General features: G+C 39.5%; 3 protein-coding genes across 3 annotated transcripts in view; 2 read left to right on the top strand and 1 right to left on the bottom strand.

Moving 5' to 3' along the window:
• The first annotated feature begins 24 nt into the window (after nucleotides 1-24).
• Nucleotides 25-10359, top strand: LOC101353533 (EF-hand calcium-binding domain-containing protein 1-like). Its single transcript, XM_004389665.2, has 5 exons — nucleotides 25-1096; nucleotides 6210-6365; nucleotides 7366-7470; nucleotides 9832-9983; nucleotides 10202-10359. The coding sequence occupies exons 1-5, from the start codon at nucleotides 1039-1041 to the stop codon at nucleotides 10340-10342; spliced, it is 612 nt and encodes a 203-aa protein (XP_004389722.1). The 5' UTR covers nucleotides 25-1038; the 3' UTR covers nucleotides 10343-10359.
• Nucleotides 10360-11839: 1480 nt separating this feature from the next.
• RBM48 (RNA binding motif protein 48) lies at nucleotides 11840-19823 on the bottom strand. The gene is made up of 5 exons (XM_004389652.2): nucleotides 19597-19823; nucleotides 18854-19044; nucleotides 17034-17179; nucleotides 14118-14677; nucleotides 11840-12389 (listed from the first exon to the last, which is right to left on the bottom strand). Exons 1-5 carry the CDS (start codon nucleotides 19705-19707, stop codon nucleotides 12303-12305), a joined length of 1095 nt encoding a protein of 364 aa, XP_004389709.1. The 5' UTR covers nucleotides 19708-19823; the 3' UTR covers nucleotides 11840-12302.
• A 246-nt stretch (nucleotides 19824-20069) lies between these two features.
• Nucleotides 20070-23359, top strand: part of PEX1 (peroxisomal biogenesis factor 1) — a 42484-nt gene continuing 39194 nt past the window's right edge. The window contains exon 1 of the mRNA XM_023724657.1: nucleotides 20070-20198. Within this exon, the coding sequence (XP_023580425.1) occupies nucleotides 20070-20198 (129 nt within the window). The remainder of the gene's footprint in view (nucleotides 20199-23359) is intronic.

Genomic DNA, 23359 nt, shown 5'->3' with positions numbered 1-23359 from the left:
ATCTATAAATACTCATCTGGCATTTCCTTAAGAAGAGTTTGGGGGAACTTTTTAATCAGTTGCCTTATTTTAAAACTCATTTTCATATTTTACCAAAAATTTAGCAAGAATGTAGTGTCCTGGGTTCTATAATATTAGTACATTTTCCTGCCTTACCACAGTGAAGGCCAGCAGACATTGAGTAGAAGATGTTTGGTCTCTCTCTCAGGATCTTACATAGACATGAGTTAGAACAGTTGACATTTTGGTAGCTTTGTTGTAGTCAGGTCATATTTTCCTAGCAGTCTGTCAGACCTAAGTAAGATAAGTAAAAGTTAGAAGCTCCCAAAGGCCCGCAGGTTGCAATCTTTGGATATAATGAGAAGGTACTTGGTTTGAGTTTAGAGGAGATGATAACCTTTGAAGGAGCCGTTTATAACTTGGGAAGTTATTATATTTCATGTTAAAGAAACAGGTTTTTATGACCTTAGTTTTCACTGGTGTGGTCAAACGAAGAACATCTTCAACTGTAGAATTTGTGCTGTGGGAGTATAAAGGGCAGTGATATCAAGCACCACTTTAGGTAGTGTTTGTTGTTAGATGCCATCAAGTTGATTTTTGACTCATAGCGACTCCATGTGACAGAGTAGTACTGCCCCATAGGGTTTTTCTAGACTCTGATCTTTACAGGAGCAGATCACCAAGTCTTTGCTGCAGAGCCACCGGTGGGTTCAATTAGCAGCCGAGTGCTTAACCATTGTGCAGCCAGGCCTCCTTAGCTAGTATTTCGCTCCAAAGAAAAATATAAATGTTGAAATTGCTGTAATATTGCAGATTACAATAACCTTAATGAAATTACTGTATTCTAGGTGGTAGCAACCATTGTTGCATATTTTTTGTTATTGGGAACCTTCTGTGTCTGGTTGCTGGGAGGTTGCCGTGATAACATTCTGAGTTGGGTAGGGAGTAGTGAACCGTGGAATCAGTGGCAACCCAGGACGCTCAGGCTTGGAGCTAGGCTGTCTGGGAAGTCTGCAGTGTGTTGGAGTCACGCTCGACATGGACCAGAAGGCTCTGAAGAAACTGGTGGAATCCATAAGTAAAACTGTCAAGAGCTGTACGTGCTGACTAGACATCCAGCACTACCTGAACATATTTATTTAATCAGATATAAACATTGGTAGACATACTAGTTAGACATCAATAAGTGCTTTGCATCCCTGAAATATAGTCTCTCTAGTTTGTATCTAAATTTTGGCCTTTGTAAAAGTAGATAAGGAAAACAATAATGTCTACACTTAACACAGAAAACTTGTAATCATCAGTGTCCTAAAATATATTTGGTATGTGAGAAGACTAGCTTGAGGGTTATGGGACATCTTAAATGCCAAAGGGTTATCAGTCAACCAAGAACTAATTTTTTTATTATAGTATGAAATTGAAATTTAATGAAAATTTTAAATTATAAAGGTTTGCTTTGACCAGTTCCCTGAGTTCTCTAGCCTCCCAGACTGTTTTCACACACAACCCATACTGGCAAATGATTGCTGTACTTCAAGGGGTTAATAGAGCTACATAAGATACTTCAGGTGTTGAAATAGTATGGTGCTTTGCACATGGAAAGTGTTTATTGAAGCTAATCAAATTTAACAGGTCTTTAAAAGTTATGTTGCGAGTTTTGTTTCTCAAACATGACCACATGCAGTCCTGACAATTTTCAGAGAATGTTTTTAGACATAAAGGAAGGAACTTTATTTCCGCCACCGTTCCACAGCCTCTTTATTGGGCACTCCCATTTTTCTACGTGTGACATTGGGGGGATAGGTACTGCCTCATTGTGAAATGTCATGTTAGACTTAATTCCATTTTCTTTTATTCCAATTGGGTTTTAAACTTGCCAGTTCCTCAAGCTCTTTTAGGGCCTGTTTTCTGATTATGATATCATGTATGCCTTGACTTGTGTAGGTCAGATGAGTCCTGCAGATTTAGTCAGTGCTGAATGTTAACAAGAAATATCTGCTGTCATTTGCTGCTTTCTAACAGAGCCTGGCTTGTATAATGTTCAGAAGGAATTTTGCGTACTTTCAAAGTCTTTAACTCCTTTCCCCATCCTAATGAAATTACATTTAGCAATATCTGCTACCCCTAAATGTGTTTAATTTCATAGTTTGTTGTTTGAAAGCAATTCCTTAAACTAGTCTATAAGTGTGAGTATGTGATACTTGATCAGGACCATGTCTTATACAGTCTTCTACAAAATAGATATTTGTAATTATTGTTTGAAAAAGGAAAGAGTGGCAGTTTTCCTCCATTTTTCCAAAGCATTTGACATGTGATCAAAAGTTCAGACCCTAAATGCTTAAACATAGCAGTTTACTCAGTATCCTACACCAGTGTAACCAGATTATTATTTTACATGTGCCTGCTGTAGAATGTTTTATATTCTAGAGCTCGCATAACTTCTACTCATTGATTTCATATGCTCTCTACAGTTACACTGTCCAGTGCAGTAGCCACTAGCCGTGTGTGGCTATTTAAAATTAAGTTAATTAAGATTAAATGTAAAATTCAGTTTCTTGGTCACTCTAGCCACATTTCAGGTGCCACCAAATTGGACAGCTGATATAGAACGTTTCCATCATCTCAGTTCTGTTGGACAGTGCTGCTCTAGAGTCACACATAGTAAATCTAACCCCTTTTCCAAACTCCGACTCCTGCTGACCCCATGCACTGTGGAATGAAACGCTACACATTCCTGCACCATACTTATGATTGGTTGTGGATCAGACTGTTGTGATCCATAGTGTTTTCATTAGCTGAATTTTGGCAGTAAATCGCCAGGCCTTTATTCCTAGTCTGTCTTAGTCTGGAAGCTCTGCTGAAATCTGTTCAGCATCATTGCAACACACAAGCCTCCACTGAGTTGGGTAGTGGCTGCGCGTGAGGTGCATTAATCTAGTAAGGGAGGCAGGTAAATACCTCGGTAATAAATGCAATTGTGAAAGTAGTACAAGCTACAGGGGAGGAGCTGAAGGAAGGTACTTCAGATGAGGCAGTGCCTGAGATGGCTTGGGGACATGAATTATTGAGGGAACAGTGTATATAAAGATAGGAAACAAGGTAGTATTTTAGGAGACTGGTGGTAGCTTGGTATTGCTGGAACGTAAGGAATGGGCAGAGATTTGAGAGGTGAAGGCTGGCTAGTAGAAGGCCTTGTATTCCATGTTAAGGAGTTTGCCTTTTTTTTCCTGTACGCTATGGAGGTATTGCAGAGTTGTTTAGAACACTCACTTGGGGAGCAGCGTGGAAAAGAGTTGAAGATAGCTGTGCACGGGGTGGACTCTGGAGGTGCAACCTGTGCAGTCTCACAGGGCCCTGTGCTTGGTTTAGTATTTTGCTGTCACTGACTTTTAACACTTTTTGAAGGGACCTGCGTTTTCATTTTTGCACTGTACGCCACAAATTATGTAACCAGTCTTGGCTGTGTACCTCTTATTCAAAGAATGGTAAGAGCATCTCCACCTTCAGAATCACCTAAAGGTTTGTGTTGAAAATGCAGATTCCTGGGTACCACGCTAGACTTACTAAAAATTCTCTGGAAATGAGGTGAAGAGTCCAAATTTTTGACTACATGTATTCTTAGACACACTGAAGTTTGAGGACTCCTGACCTAAATTTATCCAAGTGAAATGAGGTCTATCAGCTTCATATCAATCCCAGCTTGATAGATACTGAGCAGGGAATAAACTTGGTCTTTTTCACATGCACTGCCATTTAGCCTTAAAATTTTTACACTTATGTAGATCAGTGACTTTTTTTTTTTTTAAGCTAAGTGCAGAATTTTAAAACTATTTCTAATAAATTTCATGCTCTTCGATTTAGCTGATCATTTTGGTGTCTAGAGGTGATTTTGGATCCTGACTCTCATCCAGAATATTCCTTAACCTCTCCAACATCATGTACTCTTGTTTGACATGTATTCCAATTTGCACGTGGTTGATAAATATGTTTATCGCTTTATTTATTCAGCAAACCATTATTGAGAGCCTGCCATTGTGCTAGGCACTACTAGATAACTGAGTCGATATTAACATGTTAAGCAGCACCTTTTGAATAAAAGTGCTCAGCTATGTCTGTCCATAATTTTCCAGTCCACATTTTTATATTTTGTCTATAAGGACATCATGAGATTGTCAGATGCCTTGTTAAAACCCAAAATACTTTGTGAACTGCATTTCTCTGATCCACTCCTACCAGAGAGAGGAAATAAATCTAGTATGATTTGCCCTTGTGAATTCACAGACCCCTCTTCCTGAGTGTTCATTAGTTTTTAATACAATTGATCATCTCTGCTGACACTTAACCCAGTACCACCTCTAAGTCTACTAGTCCAATGTTTGTCCTTTGCTTTTTTTGTGAGACAAAATAACATGGGCTAATATGTGTGTATAAATAGGTTTTAGTATACATGCATATTTCCTGTGTCTGAGAGAGCCTACAAGCAGTAACACCAAACACACAAGCCCCTAGACCTTTGTTTCTAAATACCATTCTGCAGTAAAAAGAACCAGGGCTCCTTGGAGAAATAGCTGAGCAGGGAAAATGCAAGATGAGCCTGGAACATCTGGTAGTGCCAGAAAGCAAGGAAGTGTGCAAAAAAATAGGGGTATGTCAAAGACACAGGAGCCGACCTGAAAACTCCCAATGCCAAACGAAAAAACCAAACCAAACCGATAGCCGCCGAGCCAATTCCAAAGTTGGGACAATGTAAGCAACAAAATAACATAGTATTGGAATATAACCTGTAGTATAAAATAAATGGCCATGAGTTCATACTGATATAAATGATTGAACAAGTAAGTGAAGGAGAAAGGGCATACCTTCCTTATGGAAGAATTGCAAGTAATATACATAGATACTCCTCTAAGGAACAAGAGTATAGGCTGAACTTAATGACTCACTTCTAAAGAACAGATTGTGGAAAGGGAAAAATAGTATAGTGGAGAAATCTGGTAGACTCCACCTTAACCAAGTGACCAAAGTTAACATCACCAGTGATAAGGCATGTTACATATCCCCTGATATGATGTGATGAAAATGGCACTTTACCTCTATGGTATTCTTCCCCAAAACATATAACCAACCACAGACTAATAAACCCAAATAGAGGAACATTCTACAAGACACCTAACTAGTACTCTTCAAAATTTTTCATGGTCATGAGAAAACCTGGGAAGACTGAAAACTACCACAGATTGGAGGAGATTCTGGATTGATCTTGAAACGAAAGAAAAAGGACATTAGTGGAAAAACTGGTGCAATCTAATAAAGTTTGTGGTTTAGTTAACAGTAATGTACCAATGTTAAATTTATTAGTTTTCACAAGTGTACTATGGTTATGTAAGATGTTAACATATGGGAATTGTGTGTACTATTTTGGCATCTCTTCTGTAAATCAAATTGTTCTGAAATTAAAAGTTTAATTAAAACAATAATATGAGTTCATGCCTAGCACCTCAGTGCCATTTCAATTATCCATGATTTCTCAAATACCATTTATGATGGTTAGATAAAATGAGATGTGAGCTACATGGATAAAACTCAAAGGTCTGGGGCAAGGCCTGGAATCTGCATATTTAACAAGTGTGGGGTAGTGGAGAGGTGGTTGAGTCTCATACAGATGGCCCAAAGATCACACCATGAGAAGCACTGCGCCAATCAATGTTAATCCTCTGAGCAAGCATATAAGGCTACCATCATCCTCTTCAACCTTGTTTTTCACTTTCTTCTCATTGCTGTGCTGCCAATAAGGCATGGTTATCCTCACCCCAGTTTCACCTCTTTTCTTTACCCATGTTCTCTCCCCCTGGGATTTTCCACTTCTTTACCATCTCCAACACAGTCCTCCTTATATAAATACTATACATCCTTTAAGGCCCAGTTCAAAATCTACTTCTATGAAAATGGCCCAACTCTTCTTTCCCATACTGATTTCTCTCCACATGGCTATGGTGGTGACCTTTATAGTATATAATTTGTCAATTACATACTGTCTCATGGGACTTCTTATGAGGCCCATTTTATGTATAAACTTTAAGTAACAAAGTCATGCCATACTTTCTGTATCACCAGAGCACCTAGCATCGTAGGAACAAAATAGCTGCTTAGTAAAATGGATTGGGTTGAAAAACTCAGTAATTAAGTTGTATTTGTGTCTTTTCATTTTACAGTCAAAAAAAGTGAAATTGAGGGTCTCATAAGGCTTTTTCACAGCTTGGTGAAAAGAACTGATGAAAGACTTAATCAGATGGGGCTAGATCGTAGTGCATTTCGAGAGATCCTACACAGCATATTTGGAATGACTGATGATATGCTGATGGATAGGGGTAAGAACTCATGAGAGACTGAAATGGGCCAATGGGAGATATGGCAAATAAATATTACCTATGTGTCTGTGGATGTGTGTGAGTGTGGGTGTGGGTGTGTACGTACTCAGTTTTCATCAAAGACTTAACTTTTTCAATTAAACTAGAAAGGCATAGTTCTGGTATAGTGCTGGCAACATAAAACAGTAGTTGGTTTGGTTGTGAGGATGATTCTTAATACACGCTCACTCAGAAGTTCACATCTCATAGCTGTATGGCTTTGAGAGATAACCATTGAACTAAATAAGCTAGCAGTATTGTTTTTTAAAAGATAAGCATGTAGCTCTTAATCATGTCTTTGGGTTCACATGCCATAGATGTATAAATTATTACATGTAAATTATACATAAAAATGAAAAATGTACCAGTACAGAAAAACTCTTTATGTTGAAAAAAATTCAAAAAAATTTAAAATAGGAAATTATTTAATGTGATTCAGTTGATTTCATAACAAATTTTTAAAACGTGCAGTTAGATAAGTTTTAACATATGTATACACCCGTGAACCATGACCACAGTCAAAATAATTAACATATCCATCACCCCCAAAAGAGTAAATATTTTATCTATCAGAAAATACTAAGATTTCATTGGTAATTTTTTAAAATTAATTATTGTAATAATTTAGCTTTAACTAGGTATAATGCAAACTCTAGAATTTTGCCACTCTTTTAGAATAAAATTGTTATCACATTGATTAACTCCTCTGTTGGTCTTCTTGGCGCATAGTAACTGTATGAAAGATTACAAATGAAGTTTATCATTGTTAATGAAGAATGACTATAAAAACCTGGGGGAAAACACATTCCTTTCAATAATTTTGGTTCTTTCAAGAGAGACTGCCAAAACCTTTTCCCTTTTCAACTCGAGAGAGAAAAGTTTTTCTATCTATACATACATACTGTTGAATTATAAAAATGGCTCTGAATTACAATGCACATATATGTTCTTTTTGTTTCAGTGTTTTTTGCATTTGACAAAGACAATGATAGCCGCATAAATGTAAATGAGTGGGTTAAAGGATTGTCAGTGTTTCTTCGAGGGACTTTTGAAGAAAAGCTGAAGTGTAAGATTTCTATACGTGATTACTGGCTTCATTGTCAGTTTTTTATTTAGTGAATGTTTAAATACTTAAAAACTGTGAAATCAGTGTCCTCTATAGCAACCTCGCAAAAATAGTTCATGATGGCTTAAAAGCAGATGAAATGGGTGGCCCAGTTGTAAGCTCTCAGAAGATTCCCCACACCCAGGCTCCCCGTTTCCTTCACTGGTTCTGTAATGCCTGAATGTCACCAGGATAGGCCTTTGGCTTAAGGCCTAGTCTGAGAACAACAACTAAGTATCTGGGTGTATGCCCGTGGCTGAGGTTTCTCAGGCTGTTTCTGGGCTCAGCAGGAAATGGATCTTGATACTTGCTGAGGTTACAGGATGAGAAGGAGCAATACATATGTCACGTAGGGTCCATTCCTTGTCTTTTCATCAAAGAAAATGTGTGGGATTGACACAGAGGAGTTGAAACACACATCAGCCCTGGGCATTAATACCCCACTGTTAGAACTGGTTTTGATTAGAGAAGAGAAGGAAGAGAGAAAGGGAGCAAGAAGGCTGAGGACAATGGGAGCCCAAAGGGGGAATGATTATAAATGGCGCTTCCTACAGAAAGGGAAAGTTAGGAATTCCAAAGACATAAATCTCCCAATTCAAGATTTTGCCTAGGCACAGCTTTGTCCTCACCTCACTGTACCATTGGTGTGATGTGTATTTCCCATCCTTTACACCTCTAGTGTCAAGTTCTGAGAATAGAATAGGGATGATTTTAAACAGCAGTTTTCAAGAGAACAAATTGTCTTATTAAGGTGTCAAATTGCTTAAGACTGCAAAGTAAGTGTAAGATTTCTGTATACCTATAATGCAAAATTTTCTCTCTTATTCTTTCACTTGAATTCGGATTTGGAATGTTGAAAATGGCGATCTCTGAATTAAATGCACATTTGAAAAATGATAGCAACATTTTTTCAAAATCATTTTCTCTGACATTTGTGAGTTTTTTGTCGTTTTTTTTTTTTTCCTTAAGTTCTTTCCTCTGGTGTTGTTTTTTATGGAGTAACACTCAAATATAGTTTCCACTTAAGTTTGCTGCAGTGTTCTTATACAAGTCTCACTGAGAAGTTAAAAGCTAAGTTTCATGGATGTAATTCTTTGTAGTAATACTACTTTGTGAAAGTGGTTGTGATGCTGAATGCAACTATACTTGTTTTAACAGTATCGTGCTATCAAGAAAGTTTTCTTCCTCTACTCCTACTTCCTAAAAATGCTTTATATATATTTAAATGTTAATGAGAGGAAATATTTCTGGTAGGCTTCTGTTGCAAACTCATATGTATGTTACAGATTGGAGAAACTGAACAGAAAGACAAAGCTAATCTGCTACTCTGGAGTTTTATTCCTGGTTCTATTGTGTTTGTTAAACCATTTAACTAGACTACAAACTCCATGAGAGCTCCTTCACTGTCATATCCCCAGGACTTGAGTAAGAACATTGTTGGATGAGTGAGTGAACTGTGGTAGAGGTTACATAGTGAAATGGAAGTCACTTCCAGGCAGAGATTATTTGATAATTTTGACTGTGCAGAGCAGACCCCGAGATGATGGACTCTCTTCCTAAATACAGTGACACCTGTCAGAGCTGGAATTTGACAGGACTGCCTTGTTTTTCCAGGTTGCGGAGGTTTTCCGCATTTGACTTTTCTATTGCTTGTGTTAGTGGAAAATATTAGTTTTCCTTCTGACAGGTTTCTGCCTTACACAGGTTCCGGCTTCCGCAGGTTTTAGTGTATACTGAAAAATGTTCTTTGTCAGTGATACAGTGAAGTATATACTTTTTTTGTACTCTGTGTAAGAAAATCATAATATTGATTGCTCTCTATATACATACACATGCATACATATACGTATATATATATTACGTAATCGAAGGTTTCAAAAATATTTGTCCTTTATTTTAGCTTCATAATTTTTAAACCCTCTGTTTCAAAAACCAGAAACCCTGGTGATACAGTGGTTAAGAGCTATGGCTGCTAACCAAAAGGTCAGCAGCTGGAATCCACCAGGTGCTCCTTGGAAACCCTATGGGGCAGTTCTACTCTGTCCTATAGGGAGGTTATGAGTTGGAATCAATTTGATGGCAACAGGTTTTATTTCAAAAACCAGAAATTATAAGCCTTTATTTCTACATCTCTAGAGGTATTTAATCTTGTAGAAAGAAATGCAATAAGGGTTGCTTTATCTAAAATCACTCTACCATATAGCAAATTAAACCAGTAATTGCACGCTGTATAATTTTTATCCTTTGTTACCATATATTGAAATAAGACTAATGAAATTTTAACTGTTCTTATAAAAGTGCTAAAACTTCTTCTTTGAAAAGTCTGTTTTGAAGTTTATTATTTGAATGGTGATGGTTACATTTCTCAAGATGAAATATTTGACATGTTGAAGAACAGTCTGTACCAACAGTCGTCTGAAGAAGAGACTGATGAAGGAGTCAAAGAACTGGTAGAAATCACAATGAAGAAAATGGTAAGAAGGAAAAATTGTAATACTCTCATTACATGGATGTTGTGTAAATCTAAAAATGAAGAAGTGATTTATTTTCCTCTGTAGTAAATGTCATCTTCATGAGGGCAGGAGTTTTATTTTGTTCTCTGCTTGGCAAAACTTTCTCATCTAGACAGCTACTTTCCTTGCAAAATTAAAAACTGCTTTATCATTTACCAAGAAATAATCTTTCTTTCTAGGATTATGACAACGATGGCAAGATATCTTTTGCAGATTTTGAAAGAGCAGTAAAAAACGACAGACTTTTGTTGGAGGTGTTTGGACCATGTTTACCAGAAGCGCAGGTACAGTTACAAGTGCCAACTGCCCAGATAAGTTGAGGAAAAATATAAGCAACTTTATAACTGTTAAGGGTCAGGAAAGTTAATACTTGCTGGACACTCACCTCTGCTGTTTAGATGAAGTCTGGCAGCCACGAAGAGCTCCTCCCCATCTAGCATTTGTGCCCCTAAGACACTAAACCAAAAAAACCCATTGCCGTTCTGACTCATAGCAACCCTAGTCACTATTTAAATAATTATATTCAACAAGCTTTTCTTGAGCTTTCCACCTCTCTAGCCACATACAATTCCTGATTTCATAAGTATGATAGTATTTTCCAAAACTAGGATGTATTGGCTTACTTATGGATAGAACACTGAAAAAAGGAAAAGTCATATAGTTACCGTAAAGTGGATTCAGCAAGGACCTACTATAAACTTCTAGGAGAACACGATCTGTTTCAACCCAAATGTTGTGAATGAGGATAAAATTTTTAAAATTTTGGACACGTGTATAGTATTCTACTTGCACTCATGATGGTTTTTCACATATGAGGCTGACCAAAGTTTTCTCAGCTGGAAGGGCCAGCCTAATAGTTTATTTGGCTCATAAAATGTCTTTCCTGATCTTTCCTTTGATCAACTGCACTTTGCAAACACATCTGATACAAGCAGAAGCCTCAGCTCCCATCTCTTAACTTGTCCCACTGTAGTTTATTCCCTAAATTTTCTCTCTGGAAAGATGGTAGAAAGCTGTGTGAGAGGCAGACTTCTACCCTTAACAGACCCTTTGGCTGAAATCAGTATAGAATACTGGACTGGACTGGAGTAACTACTTATGATGGAACAACCAACAGTTCTTCCGCTGCTCCCAGAGTTCATCTGTAGCTAAGTTATCTAGGACCCTGCTCCTCAGTGTACTCTGTGTTATCAGCAGCACTAGCATCACCCGGGACCTTGTGAGAAATCAGAATCTCAGGCCCCACCCGAGGGACTTTAACAAGTTCCTGAGGTAACTGATAGCACCTTAAAGTCTGAAAAGCCCTGATTTAGACACTTGCTCCTTCTAATTCTATGCTCAGAACTCTATCTTCCACCTGAGATTTCAGCAAAAAAAATATGTATCTAGTTAGCTCACATGCAAATAGGGCCAACCTCTTCCCTGAAACATCCTTTAGTACCATCCACCACCTAGTGTCATCCTAGCAAGTATGGACCAGTAGTTCATAACTGAAGCTGAACCTCACTGATACATTTAAATTCAATCCACTAGGCAATAGGCGCTTAAGGATAGAAGAAAAACAGATACAGTATGGGCCTTCTCAAATTACTCTGATCAATAAAAAATGGAAGTAGCCTGGATGCACTTGGGTTTCCAATTATGTGGTCCATTCGCGAAAAACAGAAAACAAAACAAAACATAGATGTGCCAAAAACAGTGGTAGGAGTCTAGCATTTACAAGTACTGATTTTTTTGGGGGGTGGGGAGTGTGGCATAGATCAAGTAAATTCTTCTTAGAATTTAACTAAAGCATATAAAATTCTATTTCACCTTTGTTCTAACAGTTTATTATTAACTTTTTTTTACTTTACAGAAATGTCTTGATTTTGAAGTCCTGGCATTCAGAAATATCCTGAATTCTGGTTTTTGAATGTGAATCACAGGCCTCTTTCCACTTAACTATAGATCTTGAACAGTTTTTCCACATCAAGAAAATCAGAAACAGATCTTGCTGCCTATCTTTATTTATATTGTAAAGATTTGTATTTGATTCAATTAATTTACGTGCAGTTATTGTGAGACATAATGTTATATAACAATTTTAAGATATGTATCAAAACATGTAAACAAGGAATTACAAACTATAATTTTAAAAGACGATACTGTATTAGACAAACAGCTTGCATGAAATTACAGAGTGCATTAAAAAACACCAGCAGTAAAATCTCTTTAAGAATTAAAATGACAGATTAAAAAATAAATATTCCCTTTAGAAAATATTAATTTGCTGCTGGCAATCTATATTCTTCTTCTTTGTTTTAATGGATGACTTGTACGCACATCTTCCAGTTTGTCTTCTGAAGGCTTTGGCACAGGTGAAATTACCTAGTTTGAAAAAAAGAAAACCACCAAAACTTAGTTTTTATTGTACAAGGGTAAATAAGCCATTAGAAGAAGCAGACTACATATCCACTAGTTCAGTCCTGGCCATCACATTTGAGAGGGTTCACCCAAGTTCACAGTACAACCGACGAGCCAGGCACAGAGCAAAGTTTTCTGTCCAAACGTTGATGGGAGTAAAATTTCTAAAGCCATTTAACAAGGAAAAACTTTTGAGGGGAGAAAAGTGAACATATGCTCTAATATTGTTTGATAGCTCTAAAGTCACTTGTTTTATGGATACAGATCTTTATCCTGGTTCTGTATAACTTGAAACATTGTTAATGTTTGTTCTATTTAGAAATATGGAGGCTTCAGATGGAGAAATGAAAATTCCTGTGAAGAACTGAAAATAGTTTAATCCTTCATTTCCTTAGGGAAAAATGAAAACCAAAACACATCATCAGAGAGAGAGAGTAGACAATAAGTCAAAGCAGAGTAGGACAGTCTTCACTTAAAATGGCAAATTATTAGAAACTGTAGTAAATTGTATTCAGTATTTCTCTTTTTCTTGTTCTACCACTTTGACCTCACACTTTTTCCTTGAAAATGCTGGCTGCTCTGGCTGAGACAGCTCTATATCCATGCCTCACTTCAGCAGTACCTGAAGGTAGTGAGGGTGCCAGCATAAAGCTTAAGTACAGAAATTTTATCTATAGATTTTTATTATTATAAAACAATCCTTCATCCTTAGTAATTGTCAGGTTAAAAATTTACATAAAAAAATGAAACTACCTTAACCCCCCCGCCCAAAAAAAAACACAAACCCATTGCCGTTGAGTCGATTTCGACTCATAGAGACCCTACAGGACAGAGTAGAACTGCCTCAGAGTTTCCAAGAAGCAGCTAGTGGATTCGAACTGCTGACCTTCTGGTTAGCAGCCAAGCTCTTAACCATGCCATCAGGGCTCTGAAACGACCTTAGCCTCCCTTAAATCACCTTGTAAAATATACATACAACTGTGCAAAAAGCACTTTCTGAGTGGTGTTTCGCACCCATTTTGTGATTTCTAAAACGGCCACCTCTCCAGCCCCAAAGAAGGGTGCCCTTCAAAAGCTAACTCAAATACTAACTTTTACTTGTGCTTGGGAAAAGGAAAGTGATTATGTAAATAATGTTAAAAGTGACTACATAAATAGCACAATCTAGTTCTCTTAAGTAGTTGAAACATAGACCTTAAAGCCCAATCTTTAAAAATCTCTCCTTCTATGGCTATCTTTCTCACAGGAAAAAACCCAGCACTTTCATGTACTCTGTAATAACTTTGAATTTAGGAGAAATAATTTGTAATGATTTTTTTTCAATACAGTGGTTCTCAACTCTGGCTCAGATTAGAACCATCTGGGGAGCTTTAAAGAAAGGAGGGGCTTGGGCTCCACCCTCAGAGATTGATTTAATTGAATGAAACTGCTACTTCAAAATTTTGCATCTAAAGTGATATAAAATATGTTCTGTTTATTGGTTAAAGGAAGGATTAATGGTACCAAAACAAATAAATTGGTTAGTCAAATTCAGTTAATTCAACAGACACAACTGCAGAAAAACACATCAAAAAACTAAAATGTGAAAAAAAAATTACAATACTATAGTTCCCACAAGTGATTCTCCATTTACTTACCTCTTAGTCTTAAAACCAAATCATCTCTCAAGACAGTCTTTAAAAATTACCTTACCTCTTTAAGTTTATCTCGAATTAAATTTGCAGTTGTATTCAACGAGTCATCGTGCATGTCTACTTTAGGTATGTCTGGTAATTTGGGTCCAATCATAACCTCATTACTACTTGTGCTTGTTTCAAGAAAAGTTCCAAGTCTACAATCGTTTTCTCGTCTTCTTTTCCGCTCCTGCAGCTGTGTTGTCCTAGGCATAAATCTATCAATTGCCTCTGAAGGAGTAATAACCTTTTGTGCACCTGGGCAGGCCACTGAATTTTTAAAAGTTTTCATCTGTATTTTCTGCAAAGATTTATTGTAGTTACAGTGCTCCACTGCTTCACCATGGTTTCTACCATCCTGAGAGGAGTTTGATGCTCTGGCCACATGCTCCCCTGATGAACACATACATTTTGAGGAGAAATAACATAAAGGCGATTCACAAGAATAAGGATTTGAGCTCCCAGTAGAAGTGTTCAAAGCAGATGCACAAAATCCAGACGTCTCTGAGTGGAAGTCCTGTCTATGATCTTCTGCGTCTTTATGCTCTGTAACCAGTTTCTTCTTTGTCATGCGATGGTCTTTATGTTACCATTTAAAAGGTGAGTGGAAGGAAAATGGAAATGGTTCATTTATTGTTTCCGTCGTTCAGAAACATAATTTTTTAAAACAAATATTCATCATTTAAAAATAATGTTAACAAATGCTACACTGAAAAATTTAATTTCCTAACCAGGCAATACATTCATGTGGTTTAAAAGCTTTTTAAAAAGGATAGAGGTTTATAGTGTCAAGCTTCACCCTTTCCTTGCTCCCCTCATTCAATTTCGACCCCCCAGAAGTAACATTATTCTTATTTTCTTATCTAGTTATGTCTTACTTTTCCTCTTCCCATCCTTTTTTCTCTCTACTCAAAAGGTAACCTGTAATACTATTTCTCTGCTCCTTGGCTTTTTCTACTTACCTATAGATCCTGGAGAGTTTTTCTACGTCATTACATAGAGAGTTTCTTCTTTTGGTACAGCTTCAGATTATTCTTTTGTATGAATGTATCATGCTGCTTAGTTTGTGTTTATTAGTTTTTAAACTAGACAATATTCTGGGTGCATTTCCAAGGCCTGCACAGACTTCTTACCTGTCTATCCTCCCACATGCAGACTACACCACCAGAGAGGGGTGTTGAAGGTGTGGTAAAGATGAGATATAACTGACTACATGTTCACAATTGTCGAAGTTATTAATATATGGGAAGTACATTATCCTAGTCTCTCTACCTTTATATGTTTAAAAATTTTCACAATAAAATTTTTTAAAAGTAAGACTATGTGTCCAAACACTTCGTAAATTCTAGAATGACATAGATGAAAGAGAGCTTAACTGAAGTGCACAAGGCCAAACAAATCATAGTTAAAATATAAACACTATATCATGCTACCACTTATTGCTGGAGCAACACTGAGACCAATAAGGAGGTCAGGGGCAGGGCAAAAAGGTCTTAAGAGGAAGGGGAACAAAGAATGAAGATGATTCTAGACTTTCATCACCACCACGGGGATGAATAAGGCAGTTCAAAAATAAGCTCTGGACAAAAATCCGAAGACTTGGGTTTTAATCCCTATTTTGCCCCTAAATTACCTCTAGTGATATGGGCCAGCCGCAAACTTTCTAAGCCTTAGCGTCCTCGTCATAAAAAATAAGGCATAGGTCAGATGATCTCAAAGGTGCTCCTCTACCCTAATATTTTAAAACTTCCTTTGTCACACATATAAGTTTTCTTGAAGAAATTAAGAGTTCAGTGTCTAAAAATGCCCAGGGACTCTCTACAGCCCTCTGGTCAGATTTCCAAGTAAGTTTTCCAAGGGTCTTTCCACGTTCCTTCTTCCTTCCTTCTTTCTTCACCACTGTTAAATGCCCCTTCCCAATTAGCCATAAACTCACCATGTTCAACAGGTGTATGGACTGTCAAACACCCCTTCCCAATCAGCCATAAACTCACCATGTTCAACAGGTGTATGGACTGTCCAACGCCCCTTCCCAATCAGCCATAAACTCACCATGTTCAACAGGTGTATGGACTGTCAAACGCCCCTTCCCAATCAGCCATAAACTCACCATGTTCAACAGCTGTATGGACTGTCAAACGCCCCTTCCCAATCAGCCATAAACTCACCATGTTCAACAGGTGTATGGACACTTGACTATTTCAATGATAGCGTAGAAATCTGGTTATTTGAGCCTCTACTAATATACAGATTTCAAGCCACACACATTATCTTAGTCCAGTTCTGATGGCTCTACTGCTACAATCCATGTACAGATCCCATGACTCCATTCCAGGCACTTGGAATTTGTGTCTGGGGAAACTCATTTGGGCATGTGGGGCATTTGGTTAGCTGATGGTCAAAAGAGGAACTTGTCCATGATGATGAATAGTTGGTAACTAGTCTACAAAACATAATTGCTTCTCACTGCCTTCAGGTCAGGTCAAAACCTTAATTCCCTAGAATGGACACAAGGCCCCTCAGTGATTTGCTTCCTGTCCACTGTTCCAGTCTGATCTTTCACCACAGCCCCTGTGCTCTGGTTATCTTGTACTACTCACTGTTCCTTAAATGCAAGATAGTCATTCCTCTGGGCCTTTCAACATGCTGTCTGGCCCACCTTCCCATCTCTTCTTCTCTCCTTCCAGCTAACATCTACTTATTATTCAAAACTCGGCCACCTCTCACATCCTATAGGAAGTGTTTCATGAACCAACATCTCTCCTTTCCCAGCCCAATTTACATAAAGTGCTTCACAGAACCCTGTGGCTTACAATTATTTAATACTATGATCATTTACTTGCCTCTCCACCCACTAAACTGGGAACTCCATGGTGGTATACCTAGCAGAGTGCCTGACATGCAGGAGGCGTTTAGTTAAACAGACTTCCCATACCTTTATTTTTAGTAGTTCTTGCTATATAAGCCTTTCTCTCTTGTAACTTTTTTCTAGTTTCTTCAACTGTCTCAAATTCTGGAGCATAGCAGACATGAAGCAATCCACCAAAGAAACTCTGTTCATCCATTTTTCTCTTGGCTGTCCTAAACAAATACATGATAGCATGGCTTATTAATCAAGATTTATTTAGCATTAAAACTTAACTATTATACAACAGGTTGACCTAAAGAGCAAAGTCCACCTTTTGTTATGTGCACACACCTCCTCTGGTTTGGAAATTAAATTAAGATGTGCTGCTTGTGCGCACTACTAACCCTACTGATCCAGGACTGTGGTACATACTCTTGGAGACTTTCCCCTCTTCTCCCAATAGGGTTGAAAAATTTTAAGCTAAGCTATCCACATATATCCAGATTTCCTCTAACCAATTTAGGACCCAGTTGGCTGGCCTGAGGTACACAATCTGTAGCCAGGAAATAGGGCTTTTCTCTGTGTTAAGCTAAACAGCCCTTGAGCATTAGTTCATACCCAACCTAGCCTTTTCCTATAGTCAGATTCATACATAAAAAATTAATTTAAAATATTGTAATATTATGTAATATGTCATACAAATATTACATAATATAGTACTTCTTCTGTGTAAAGGGATAACGATAAGAAACACTTATTGATCGTTTACCACATGCCAGACAGTGTCCCCAATGCTTCGCTTGAATTTACACCGCAAAACAACCTAATGGTGAATTGAAGGCACAGGGAGATTATATAGCTTGGCCAGGGTCACACAGCTGGTTTGGTGGAGCCAGGATTCAAATCCAGCTGTCTAATCTACAGCCCACTGCACTAGGTGCTGTAGAAGATTCAAAAGCTCTAGAAAACATCATAAGGTGCTGGCAAGATGGTTGGGAAATGAGATTACATAAAACAGCAGCCTGAAAAGAACACATGATCCTATAGAATCAACTGCTTTTGTGGCATAGTATAAGTGCCATTGGTGGCACCAAAAAAATATGAATTGTTTTAGCCAGGGAAGGATGGTTCTTGGAGCAGATTAGTAACAAGAATAAGAGTCAACATGAAAAACAGATGAGGCATTTCATACTTCAGCCTTACTGGAACAGAGTTATATAGTAGGCTGGATAAGATGGGGTCAAGTCACACAAGGCCATAACAATAAGAACTTCAAAAGTTACTGTTAGTGTATTCTGAATACGAGGCACTATGCTAAGCCCTTTATATGAAATGTCTGATTTCACTCTGACCCAACCTCAAGAGGTTTACCAAACGGATTTTACAGAAGAGAAAAACAGGCTTAAAGAGGTTAAATAATTTGTCCAAAGTTATGAAAGCAGTGAGATTGGAAAATTTACTCCAAACCCAATTTATCACCTACTATAGTACACAGTAAAAAACTGTTAAGCACGGGAATGACATGATGGGAACAGTGTTTTGGTAAGGCAAGCCTTTACGAAGCTGTCCCTGGGTGGTGCAAACAGTTAAATGCTCAACTACAAGCCAAAAGGTTGGTGGTTCAAACCCACCCAGAGGTGCTTCAGAAGACAGGCCTGGCCATCTGCTTCTGAAAGGTCACAGCCTCGAAAACCCTATGGAGCAGTTCTACTCTTCACACATGGGGTCTCCATGAGTCAGAATCAACTTGATGGCAACTAACAACCACCACCACAACAACCTTTAAGAAGACTGGAGGAAGATATGAGAAATACAGGGTTAGTTCAGGTAAGAATGAGGGAAACCTGAGGCCAGAGTGACAGCAATGGGAATGGTGGAAACGAAACATAGCTTAACTTGCATATTACCTTGCACTCTGTAAATTCAGAAATTTAATAAGATACACTTCTGTAAAGTCTTCTGCTGGGTATTCATCTAGAGCATTATATTGTTCAATTGCACCATATAAAGCAAATCGCTCCACTAATTCCTTCATCGCTCCCACTGCAGGAACTCCTTGTATTAATAAGTACCGAGATTCCAAATTGATTGTATATACCTAAAGAAAATGCAAATTCATTAAAGTTATTTCACAAGTAAGCCTAGAACAAATATGTCCTTATTTTTTAAAACAGCTTTGAAAACACGGACTATTCTGTTAAGCACAGTCCGCAGAATACAGAATCAAAAATTTTGCCACTCTCTCTGCATAATAACTCACCCTACGTTTGAAGGCCTCAAACCAAAGCATACATCAGACGATACCTTCAGTCGACAATTTTTCCAGACGTTAGATCAGTAGAAGTGGTTCGTGTTTCTGGGAAGATTCACTCGACAAATACCGAGTGTTAACCATGTGCCAAGCACTAGTGTGAGCACAGAAGATACAAGGAATAAAACAAAGTCCTGTTTACGCGGAGCTGATGTCTTAGTGGCTGACTAAAGGAGAGCTTTGGTGCCTGTCTCTCGTTTACTCACACCCAACTCCAGTGAGGAACGGACCTGACGACTAACTGCCTTGTCAAGCCTTTATTTACATGGGCTGGGAAGGTGGAGCGAGCACGCATACATAAGGCTACCTGGATAGCGAATGGAACCAAAATTACCTTACCTTGACAGCGCGGGGCCGTCGCCCCTCCCGATACTTGGCCCGCGTGTCGCATACAGACTTCTGGACATGATGGTCGAAGAAGCTCCCAAGCTCCGCGCCGCTAGACGCCATGCTGTTGGCTTTGGCTTTCACCGAGAGGACAACATCCGCCTTGTTACAATCTCGTTTATCCAATAAGAAGGCGGGATGCGTCAAGATCTACCCGGATTGGTTGGAGAATCGACACTGTCGGCCATCGTTTCCTGCGAGCGAAGATACGGTGAACGAGGTGCCGACCCCTAGTGGCGCGGCGGAGAGCCCGGGGGGGTGAGTGGAGGCTGGGTTGTCTCTCCCGCCTCAGGCGCGCGGCGGGGTGCGCTCCGGGAGAGGGGGCGGGGCCGATCGATCTTCTCCGGGACCGCGGCCCTCGCCTGTCCCGGCCCAGGTCGTCCCCCGCTGTAGGGTGGGCGGCCTGGAAGTCCTGCTCGCCTGCGATGTGGGGCAGCGATCGCTTGTTGGGTGCGGGGGGAGGCGGGGTAGCCGTGACAGTGGCCTTCACCAACGCTCGCGACTGCTTCCTCCACCTGCCTCGGCGCCTCGTGGCCCAGCTGCAGTTGCTGCAGGTAACGCGCCGGACCCGGGCGAAGGCCCGGAGCCAGGACACCGGGACAGTCGTCTGGAGTCGGAAGTGGCCGAGGCCTTGTAGGGACACGGCGGCCGTTCACGATCTCCCCGCTGCGGGGGAGCCCACCAGGGGTAACCGACTGCCTTCTTGGCAACGCTGGCCCGTGCAGAGGTCAGATTGAAGGCCCCTCGAGGGCAGGGCCGATCTGAGCAGTCCATGCACCCCACACCATGTCTAGTGCAGTCCCGGGCCATTTAAGTTAACTTGCCTTATTCCAAGTCTTCTCACTCGGTGAAACTGGCCTTTTAAAAATCCTCTACCTCTTTTTAAAAAGTCTCCCTTTGCATTCAGAACTACTCCTTACTCCGGGTTGGGAAAACTTTTGAAGAGTCGCTTATTTTATTGTTTTAAAAAATGTTTTCCCTGCCAGAGATTTCCAGGTGCCTGCACTGCTGCTGTCTGGGTCTCGAAAGGGAGGAGACAGACTTTGCGGAGCCCCTGTACATTAGTGGAGCCCTGGTGGCGCAGTGGTTAAGAGCTACTGCTACTAACCAAAAGACAGCAGTTCAGATCCACCAACCGCCCCTTGGAAACCCTATGAGGAAGTTCTACTCTGATCCATAGGGTCTCTGTGAGTTGGAATCGACTCGACGGCAATGATTTTGGTTTTGATCGTACCTTAACGGGTTGAGTACCTCCCACAAGCGAAGTGGAAATGTTAATAAAATGATGGGTATTCCCTGTGCTGCTGTGTGCCAGGAATGTGCAGTGGAATTCGGCATACTTGGAAAGATTATTTGGACGTTGTGTTTCACAGGTCCAACCACAGGCAGAGAAACAGCATCCGTATTTTCATAATTAAAAATATAATTGGCACGTGGTCTCATAAAGTATGAGTGTGCTTATGGAGGCAAGAGGATAGAATATTTGAAATCCTCAAGAACCCTGGATGCATGGTATCCACACTGGATAATCCATACAAGAAACATTTTAAGAGTTTGCAATAATTTCAAGTATCTCACCTTTTCCTTTTGTTGTTGTTGTTAAGTGCCGTCTAGCTGGTTCTGACTCATAGCGACCCCGTGTACAACAGAATAAAACACTTGTGTGTCCTGCACCATCCTCGGAATCCTTGCTATGTTTGAGCCCATTGTTGTAGCCACTGTGTCAATCCATCCCATCCAGGATCTTCCGCTTTTTCTCTGACCCTTTAACTTACCAAGCATGATGTCCTTCTCCAGGGACTGGTCCCTCCTGATAGTATGTCCAAAGCACAGGAGATGAAGTCTCGCGATCCTTGCTTCCAAGGAGAACTGTGGCTGTACTTCTTCCAAGACAGACGTGTTTGTTCTTCTGGTAGTCCATGGTATATTCAGTATTCTTCACCAACACCGTAATTCAAAGACATCAGTTCTTCAGTCTTCCTTATTCATTGTCCAGCTTTTGCATGCAAATGAGGTGATTGAAAATACCATGGCTTGGGTCAGGCACACCTTAGCCCTGAAGGTGACATCTTTGCTTTTTAACACTTTAAAGAGTTCTTTTGCAGCAAATATACCCAATGCAATACATCATTTGATTTCTTGACTGCTGCTTCCATGGGCATTGATTGTGGATCCAAGTAAAATGAAATCCTTCACTTCAGTCTTTTCTCCATTTATCAGGATGTTGCTTATTGGTCCAGTTGTGGGGATTTTTGTTTTCTTTATGTTGAGGTGTAATCCATAATGAAGGCTGTAGTCTTTGATCTTCATCAGTGTCATGGATTGAATTGTGTCCCCCCCAAAATATCTGTTAACTTGGCTGGTCCATGATCCCCAGTATTATGTGATCGTCTACCATTTTGTCATCTGATGTGATTTTCCTATGTGTTGTAAATCCTACCTCTATGATATTAATGAGATGGGATTAGCAGCAGTTATGTTAATGAGGCAGGACTCATACTACAAGATTAGGTTGTGTCTTAAATCAATCTCTTTTGAGATAAAAAAGAGAAACAAGCAGAGAGACACGGGGACCTCATACCACCAAGAAAGCAGTGCTGGGAGCAGAGCACATCCTTGGAACTGGGATTCCTGTGCAAAGAAGCTCCTAGACCAGGGGAAGATTGATGACAAGGACCTTCCTCAAGACCTGACAGAGAGGGAAGGCCTTCCCCTGGAGCTGGTGCCCTGAATTCAGACTTCTAGCCTACTAGACTGTGAGAGAATAAACTTCTGTTTGTTAAAGCCATCCACTTGTGGTATTTCTGTTACAGCAGCTCTAGCCAGCTAAGACAGTCAGTAAGTGCTTCAAGTCCTCTTGGCTTTCAGTGAGCTAGGTTGTGTCATCTCCATATCGCAGGTTTTTAATGAGTCTTTCTCCAGACCTGATGCTGCATTCTTTATATAGTCCAGCTTCTTGGATTATTTGCTTAGTATACAGATTGAATAAGTATGGTGAAAGGATACAACCCTTATGTACACTTTTCCTGATTTTAAACCACTCAGTATCCCCTTGTTCTGTTCAAATGACTGCCTCTTGGTCTATGTACAGGTTCTGCGTGAGCACAATTAAGTGTTCTGGAATTCCCATTCTTCGCAGTATTATCCATAATTTCTTATGATCCACACAGTCGAATGCCTTTGCATAGACAATAAAACACAGGTTAACATCTTTCTGGTAGTCTCTGCTTTCAACCCAAATCCATCTGACATCAGCAATGATATCCCTCTGAATCTGGCTTGAATTTCTGACGGTTGCCTGTCGATGTACTGCTGCAACCACTTTTGAATGATCTTCAGCAAAATTTTACTTGCATGTGATATTAATGATATTGTTAGATAATTTCCACATTTTCTTGGATCACCTGTCTTGGGAATAGGCATAAATGTGGATCTCTTCCAGTTGGTTGGCCCAGTAGCTGTCTTCCAGGTTTCTTGGCATAGACGAGTGAGCACTTCCAGCGCTGCATCCATTTGTGGAAACATCTCAATTGGTGTTCTGTCCATTCCTGGAGCCTTGATTTTTCTCCAGTACCTTCAGTGCAGCTTGGACTTCTTCTTTCAATACCATCAGTTCTTGCTTATATGATACCTCCTGAAATGGTTGAATGTTAACCATTTCCTTTTGGTATAGTGACTCTGTGTATTCCTTCCATCTTCTTTTGATGCTTCCTGC

The sequence above is a fragment of the Trichechus manatus genome, unplaced genomic scaffold (genome assembly GCF_000243295.1).
Source record: "Trichechus manatus latirostris isolate Lorelei unplaced genomic scaffold, TriManLat1.0 scaffold00253, whole genome shotgun sequence".
NCBI classification, from domain to species: domain Eukaryota; kingdom Metazoa; phylum Chordata; class Mammalia; order Sirenia; family Trichechidae; genus Trichechus; species Trichechus manatus.
The sequence above is the reverse complement of the archived record's forward strand: the minus strand, read 5'-3'. Positions and strand labels throughout refer to the sequence as shown.

What these genes read in the sequence shown, in the direction of transcription:
- RBM48 (XM_004389652.2), bottom strand. Translation starts at nt 19,707, where the DNA reads ATGGCGTCTAGCGGCGCGGAGCTTGGGAGCTTCTTCGACCATCATGTC. An exon ending in GACGGCCCCGCGCTGTCAAG is followed by an intron (nt 19,045 to 19,596) that starts GTAAGGTAATTT and finishes CATTTTCTTTAG; the next exon opens with GTATATACAATCAATTTGGA. An exon ending in TTCGAGATAAACTTAAAGAG is followed by an intron (nt 12,390 to 14,117) that starts GTAAGGTAATTT and finishes TTTTCAAACTAG; the next exon opens with GTAATTTCACCTGTGCCAAA.
- LOC101353533 (XM_004389665.2), top strand. Translation starts at nt 1,039, where the DNA reads ATGGACCAGAAGGCTCTGAAGAAACTGGTGGAATCCATAAGTAAAACT. An exon ending in TTTTGAAGAAAAGCTGAAGT is followed by an intron (nt 7,471 to 9,831) that starts GTAAGATTTCTA and finishes TTCTTTGAAAAG; the next exon opens with TCTGTTTTGAAGTTTATTAT. An exon ending in AAATCACAATGAAGAAAATG is followed by an intron (nt 9,984 to 10,201) that starts GTAAGAAGGAAA and finishes CTTTCTTTCTAG; the next exon opens with GATTATGACAACGATGGCAA.